Genomic DNA, 8,799 nt, shown 5'->3' with positions numbered 1-8,799 from the left:
ATTATAATTTTTATTTCYTTATTTAACCGTCTTTCTCTCTCTCTTAATGTCGTATAATTTTTTTTTRTTTAAATCAGCATAAATAATTTATTTTAATTTTGCAATAATTCTATGACTATGTGAGAAAGAAAAACTGGCACAAATCCAATTAACTCGGTAGGAAATATCCGCGTATATATGATTAGATGATCGCTATAAATAATTAATTATCGTAAATGTATTCTAGAAATAGTTTCCTGTTTGTCAAGAATTTTATTCTSTAGACGTACATCAAATTATTTTTCTTTATTCCTAAAGTTTACAGTCAATTGCTTTTGTTTTTCTTTTCACTAACCAACGTATTTTTATCGGCTTATAATATTAGGTATAATCCACGTTATTCTCAGAAASGAAATGATAACTGCAAAGATTTTTTGTTGTTTTGTTTTTTTTTGTTTTTATATATGTATTTACGCAGTTATTATTATTAGCCGCTTATTATTATACAATTCTATCGAAATTTTCTTTCATGAACGCTTTTTACTTATTAATATATAATAATAATAATAATTATTATTATTATTATATCATCGTACAACTCATGCTTTCAAATCAGATTCTCACCGCCTTATTTAATGAATAATTTAATTATTGTATTTACTTTTATATATATAGTTCGTGCTATCGAGTAAAGGTTAAAATTTAAATAGAGACTTGAAACTTGATGTATATCTTTATTTTATTTATTGCAAATCGTTAGGAACTTCTAGAAGTATAAAAATTCAAAAATAGCCAACGTAAGAGTCATCCTAATATGCATACAATAAATGTTATCTATTGTAGAAACAAATTTTCATTTTATATACATATATTAACCTGTGATAATAGTAAAAAATAATCTGTTAATAATTGTAAGAAAATATTACAAAAATTCTTCTTTAGAATACCTTCATTTTATATTTAATTCATAATAATATATTCCTTATAAGAGTAAGAAAATAATCATTTATTCACAATGATATATAAAGTATTTTTATAATTAGTGACATATACTTATACTTATATGCAATCTAAAATTAATATCGATAGTGCATAATATCGTTTTTTTTTATCAATTCAATATATTATAAAAATTTCTATAGAATTACTTCTAAAAAAGAAAAAATACTAACTGAAACAAAATACTTTCAAAAGAAATGACGTATTGACAGTTTATATCTATTTTGTTTTTTTAGTTTTTTTAGTTTTTTTATTATCCTGTTCAGGAATCACAGTTGCTGTTTTATTTTCTTTCTTGGATAATTCTTCGACTTTGGCAACAAAATCGTATATGTCATTTGCAAGTAAAAGAGGTTCTTCCATAGCTGCGAAATGACCACCTCCTGGCATATGGTTTATTTGAATTAAATTCAAATATCTATTTCTAATCATTTTTTCTGGTACATAAACCAATTCGTTAGGAAATATGGCACAAGCTGTAGGTACATCGATGGGGAAACTATAAAATAATTATTATATATATATATACACATTTTTTTGTTTTTACACAGTTACCATTTAATTTGAAATTAAATATTATTTATGATTTTGTATTAAAAAAAAAAAACAAAACTTACTCATCGATTTGTAAATTAATATTAGAGATGGCATATTGTTCAGCATAAAGACGTACACTAGTCGTTATAGAATCAGTCACCCAGTATAACATAACATTATCCAAAAGTTCATCCAAAGTAAATTTCTCAAATAGACCACCGTCCTTTCTAGTTTTATATTCTTTATTTGTCCATGTACTGAATTTCTCGAGTATGTATCCTGCCAAGGATACTGGTGAATTCATCAATGCCAAACCTATATAAACAAAAAATTAAATTTTTCATTAAATATGATAAATGTTTTCTCTTTGAGTGTTTGATTATATAAATGTTTTAAATGAATATTTACCAATCGTATCTGGCTTGGTAGCTTGTATATGAAAATATCCACTTTCTTCCAATAAAAAATAGATTTTATCTTTCAATGGATAAACTCTATTTTCGTATTGCTTGTCAATAACAAGAGATGGAAATAATATTCCAATAAGATACCAAATGTCGATTGGTTTATTTACGCACAAGTTAGAATGTAGTCCAGAAATTCTGCATTAAAATATATATATATATATATATATATAACATAGATACTTCTTATTAGAAAAAAGAATAAAATAAAAATATATGATTACTTTTCCGGATAAACAACAGCCATTGAACTTGTTATAAGAGAACCCCAGTCACCTCCTTGGATATAATATCTTTCAAAACCAAGCCTTGCCATGAGATTTTTAAAAATAATACCGATCTAAACAACAAGTATTTAAAGAAGTATAATTAACATCGTTGTGATTAATTATAATATATATATATATGTATATGTGTGTGTGTGGTTAGATATATTAAAAAATAAATGTTATATACATGAACTGGTGATAATCCAGGTCGTACAGCAGCATCACTGAAACCATATCCAGGTAAAGATGGAGCAATAACTTCAAAAACGAAATCTCTGTCTGGTTTGGGTGTGGTCAACAGTGGAATAATCTTTTGAAATTCTACAACTGAACCAGGCCAACCATGGGCGATAAGAATTGGTAAAACTTTGATTTTCTTATTCTTTGGTAAATTCGACGGTTTTACATGATAAAAGTGGATGTCCAGACCTAAATAAAAAGATCAATTATATATTATTAAAAAAGTTAACATTATTGAATAAAAGAGAGTATGAAAGATTCTTCAATAGATTTTAGGTTTATAGTAAGAGAAAGATAAATTAAAGTGAACTAACGGGAATGAACGATAATAAAACACGCTCATAGATCTTCAATACTCTTGTAACTACTTTCAACAGGGCAAAGAACCTAACTGGACTATTTTAACGATTACAAAAAGTACAATGTACAATGTGAAATCTTTTATTATGAACTATTTAATCTTATTCTGTACATTCCAAATCTGATAATTCGATTAGGATAAAGAATCTATAATAATATAAAATACATTTTTGCTATTAAAGAATAATTATTAATAATTTTGTCTTACTCTACCTTGAATATTTGTTACAAATTGTGGATATTTGTTAAGAAGAGCTTGCCTCTCGTTCCAGTTATATTTAGTACGCCAATATTCAATAATATTTTTTAAAAAAGGTGCTGGTAAACCGTAAGTCCAAGCAACACCTTCTAATGGTTCAACATTTAATCTTGGATTTTCCAGACGTTTATTTAAATCATCTATGACCTTTAATGGATAGAATAAAAAAAAAGATAAAATTATTTTTTTTCTGTTGCTTTTTTTTCATAAATTTGCAAAACTGAAGAGGAATTTCAAGTGAACATTTTTGTTTTTATCTATTTTTTAAAGTTTCCAGTCGTCATAGATATATGAGTGAGTTATCAGAGATTATTATGAGTTTTTTTGCAAGTCATTTAATTTACGACATAATTAGATGCAAATATGATTTTTTTTTATGAAACGTCTCATCGACTTTGTAGAAAGAACTTAGATTCTTACGTACATGTTAATTTATAATTTTTTACCGGACAAACTATTATATTAGCGTTTATTTTAATAACAACTTGAGTCGAATTTTTTTTCTTTTTTTTTTGCTTTTGGTTCTTTCAATGTCTTTTATAAAAGTTAATTACTAGACGTAGCTCACACAACAACGATGACAAAATAAAATTTTAAAATGAGCTTACATTTGTCTACTTTGAATACAAACGACATAATCATACGTTTATTATATTTGTTTGTAAAATAATTATTTACCGATTTTGGTACGTCTATCTTGAATGGTCGAATTTCTTTCGATGCTGCTTTGTTCTTATCAGATCCCCAAAAAGTTTCCGGCAAATCTGGCTTCTTCAATTGTTCCGTATTGGATCTTTATTGTGGAAAAAATAGAAAATAATAAAAATAAAAAAAGAACGTAACAATAATAATTGCTTTTTTTGTTTTTTTTTTCTCTTTTTTTTTTTAATTTTATTCTTGTAACATCTAGAAATAGAAATAGAACAGTTAATAATGAATATATATATCAAATTAATATATGATATACGTATCATTCTATTAAAATGAGATTGAAAAAAACAAAAAAACAATAGAAAAACAAAGTAGTAGCGTTAATTGACATTAATATTATAAGACATATTTCTTGCTTTGAAAAACAAAAAGGAAGAAATAATAATAAAATTGTATCGGCTCGTATTATTATTAGTATAATTATTATTATTATCAATTATTATTATCGCGATGACAGTTCATTTTTTATTTAGAATTTTTATCATGTATATAAATTGAATATTGAAATAATATTCAACAAAATAGAATATTGAAATCGAATATTGATAATTACATGTAAATATATATATATAGATATAGTTATCTTTTATCTATAACTAGACGTTGTACTTTATAAATCTAATAATAATCAAATTCTTATATCATTTTCGATATTATCAAACTTACATAAGATAATATACACCAATTGATAACACAAGTATAACCGTCGTTGTTTTCCACATCTTACGACTGTTATTTACAATGTTTAAGAAGATACTGTAGAAAAGGTAGGAGAGATTTTCATTAAATACCGCTTCTTTAATATCCTAGATAAACAGACCGAAACTCATTGGCTGATAGAAAGATAATAATACGGTTCGGATACAATGATTGGTTTCACCTTATATTACTGCGATGTTAAAAATAATGAATTGTGCTGCCATCCTCTTTTCGTTGGTATTATTTTCAAATATTTTGTCACCCATGTGATTACCAATTGTAATTATCGACCGTATTTCTATAGTTTCCTATCTTATCGACAGTACCTCCATAGTTTTCTATCTTATCGATATTTTATTTGTCGGTAATGTAGATTACTGATTTATCAAATATCATTGAAAATATTCGATTATCGATCTAGTTCAATTTAAAAAAAAAATTAGAGTTTCAATTATTGATATAAGATTTCGATAAAAATTCCATTTTTTCTTTTTCCGAGTGGTGTAAAGGGTGCACCTTTATATTCGGACGATTTAACATCGAATTTGTTATTATCTTTTATTATTTTATTTGATTTTATTTATCGTCTTTATTTATCTTAATAAAATCTAATGTGTGCAATTTTTCAGAAAAATTATATTATTAAACGACAACCGAGATCAAAGATTTCTCTCGAATAATATTTAGGATTGGGATGCAAGGTATCGTATAAACAATCCTAGGATTCAATTAAAACAATAACAAATACATATATATATATTTCTCGAAATGTGACACAGTAGATTATTATTCCATTTATGTCTATCCCCAAGGTGGTCGTGGATATTTCGTTATATTTTATTTTTATTTTTATTTTTTTGTTTGCACCTTTTTCACACACATTTGTCTTCTCTTTTGTCTCGTATTTGTTTTTTTTTTTTTAATGGATCGGATGGCGACTTATCATCATCATCATCATCATCATCATCATCATCATCATCATCATCATCATTATTATGGACGCAGCATATAATACATATCATTTTATATCTCACTTCTTTTTATTTATATTTAACAAAATTCTATTTTGGAACAAAAAGCGTTTGCTACCGCAATTGCTAAATATTCTTTTTTTACTACCTTAATGTTTTGTTTTTTTTTATTTATTTATTTTTTTTATTATCTATATATATATATATAATAAGTATATATACATGTATATATACTTTTTCCCTTTTTTTTCTTTTTTTTTCCTTAATAATCTTTTGCAATAATTACTATCTTCGGATTATGGTGTCTAAACACCAAAAACCGTGCTATCGTGCTTCTTTTCTTTCTCCGTTTCCCCACTCTCTCTTTCTCTTTGAATTTTTGTTTTTTTTTTAACAAACCAATTATTTTTAAAAATCGAGATCCACCAATACTCTGTTCGTACACTTAAACATTGTTATTGGCAATAAAAAATATCGTCGAGATGGCAGTCTTGGATATGTTAACGAAATGATAAAAAGATATAGAGATTATGTTCTTTTTTTTGCTTTCTTCATTTTCTTTTTCATATTTTTTATCTTCTTATAATTATTATTATTAATATTATCATTATCATCATCATTATTATCGTCGTTATATAATTATAATATTATTATCATTATTTTCTTCTTTTTTTTTTTATTTTTAATTTTTTGTCCATATTTTTTCATCATCATCATCATCATCCATCAAAGTTTTGTTATCAAAGTAAATGCTAGTGCGTTAAGTAAAATAGTTAACGAATATTATTCAAATGCCATAAATTGGCATTTATTGTTAGTTCTTTTTTTTTATTTTTTTGTTTCGATCGATTGCCTAATAACAATGATCAATGTACACACACACACACACACATACATTTCGCATGCGCGCTACATCAATTTATTTTTCCTTTTATTTTTATTATTACATTATTATTATTATTATTATTATTATTATGTATATTTATATTTGTATATATGTTTGTTTGTTTTTTTTCTTTTTCTATTTTTTTTTTTTTTAATTACGTCTCTGTGTGTGTTTGTGTTGTGTGTATTTTGCTTTACTACAAACGCAGTTGTTGTTCTTGTTGTTTGATATTTTTTTTTTTTTTTTATTTTTTTTCTAAATTCTTTTTTATTTGTTATTTTTTTCTAAAGCATCATTTATCGAAATTTTACATAAGTGGATCTCAATATCTATTTCTCTCATTCTATTTCGCGCGCACAAAATATTTCATAAAACAAATTTATTCATATTTAAACTACGCGTAGCATGTGTTAAACGTTTATGTGTTTGTTTCATTTAATATTTTCTCTCTCTCTCTCTCTTTTTTTCTCATTCTCTCTTACATTGTTCTATAAAGTTCTTTACGTGGTTTTTTTTTTTTTCGTTATTATTAATTTATATTATTATTATTAGTTAGTATATTAATATTAATTATTATTAAATATACGCAAGGCAATCGTAAATTAGCGTCCTCGAGGGATTTCGCATTTATTCGGAAGGGTTTTCCTTATTTTTTTTTTTTTTTTTCATACATTCATTCATTCGTTCATTCATTCGTTCGTTCATTCGTTCATTCGTTCATTCGTACTTTTATCTTTGTTTCGTTTATTAAAAGTATATGCATATTTATATATATATATATATATATATGTCGTATGTATAGATATAGGTGTTAAGAGCATCTAGACGAATCTTATCCATGGGATTGCATTTTATTATTATTATTATTATTATTATTATTATTATTATTTTGTTTGTTTTTTAGTGTTTTAATTTTAAATTTTTTCATTACCATCGTTTTTGTTCTTTTTTTTTTTTTTTTTTTTTAGGGGGAAACCCGGGCCCCTCTTTTTTGTTTTTTTTTTTTTTTTTTTTATAAGGAGTCAACTCGGTCACTCGTATTGGTTTCTTTTTTTTTTTCTCATTTATTTATTTTTTTTTTTTTAACTTTATCGCGAATGAATTTAATTTACATACCTTGTCGCCGTGTAATTAATTCGTAATTAATTTTTGGTTGTGTGTTTTTTTTTTTGTTGGAATAAAAAATCGAATTTTTTGAGGCTTACGAATTAATGGAATCAAATCAGAAAAAAAAAGAAAAAAGAAAAGGTAAAATCGTTTTTATAAAAATAATAAAAGGATTGATTATTGATCCTTCATCGAAATGAAAAAGCTTTTCAACAAGTTTGTTTCCTTTTTCTTTTTTGTTTCTCTTTTTTTTTTTATAAGAAGAAGAAGAAGAAGGAAGAGGAGGAGAAGATGATGATCATAAAGTTCGTGACAATTCAAATTTCACCTTTTTCTAAATACATTGTCGTTTTTGTATGTATTGTACGTTATATGCGTGTTATTTCTCGCATTAATTCTTTTTTTGGCGATTGAAATATGAAAGAAAAAAAAAAAAGAAATAATATGTATATCAATCAATATTAAACGATCATTTTACGAAATCATTTTACGAAATCATTTTTCGAAATCATTTTTCGAAATAAAACACAAAATGTTACATTTAGATAATTATTAATTAACAATCGTTTAAATACGTATTACCAAAATTTTTCATGACTCGCAATTAATATTGTTTGTTTGATATAATTACAATTGTAATTTTAATCTAAAACAATTTATCCAAGTAAAATAGGGATAATAATTAATTAGTCGAATATATATTGGTATAGGGACTTTTTGGATTTCGTACCCTGTTGTTTGGTTTCAATGAAAAATTCATTCAAATTACACGCATACACACACGCGCACATCTATGTTTTATCTCTCTCTTTCTTTCTTTTATTATTTTCCGATAAGTTGAACAAAATATCTACACTTTTTCGACTTAGCATTGCATAAGTATATATTTTTTTTTATATATTCAGCCAAAAGTGTCACGTTAATTAACATTTATGTTAATATTAATTATTGCTCGTCAAAGAAATATTTTTTCACGGTCAAAATCAGGTTTCTTCTTTTTTTTTAAATGCTTTTCCATAAACTCACGAATGAGGAATCTTTTTGTTTTTGTTTATATAAAAACAAAAAAATACGAAAACGTAGAGTCAGTGAATTTTGGCTGAACATAATATTAAATAATATATTATTATAATAACAATAATAATAATAATTTCAACGGAAGGAAGAATAAATGACAAAATTATTACACACGTCCTCCCTTATTTACATAAGTGCGTAAAATGTAAAATAATATTCGATTGAACGTACATAAAATCTGTACAAGAAAATAATCATTATTTATATATATAGCGTGTACATATTTTTTTGATATAATATG

General features: G+C 24.8%; 1 protein-coding gene across 1 annotated transcript; it reads right to left on the bottom strand.

Moving 5' to 3' along the window:
- Positions 1-972: 972 nt before the first annotated feature.
- On the bottom strand, positions 973-4,719 carry LOC106792347 (juvenile hormone epoxide hydrolase 2-like). The gene is made up of 8 exons (XM_014758726.1): positions 4,485-4,719; positions 3,786-3,900; positions 3,062-3,254; positions 2,436-2,677; positions 2,204-2,319; positions 1,924-2,117; positions 1,596-1,830; positions 973-1,477 (listed from the first exon to the last, which is right to left on the bottom strand). Exons 1-8 carry the CDS (start codon positions 4,538-4,540, stop codon positions 1,198-1,200), a joined length of 1,431 nt encoding a protein of 476 aa, XP_014614212.1. The 5' UTR covers positions 4,541-4,719; the 3' UTR covers positions 973-1,197.
- Between the last annotated feature and the right edge of the window lie 4,080 nt (positions 4,720-8,799).

This window comes from Polistes canadensis, unplaced genomic scaffold (genome assembly GCF_001313835.1).
Source record: "Polistes canadensis isolate GaletaPanama2010 unplaced genomic scaffold, ASM131383v1 scaffold_410, whole genome shotgun sequence".
In the NCBI taxonomy this organism is placed as follows: Eukaryota; Metazoa; Arthropoda; class Insecta; order Hymenoptera; family Vespidae; genus Polistes; species Polistes canadensis.
This window is presented reverse-complemented; position numbering and strand designations above follow the sequence as displayed.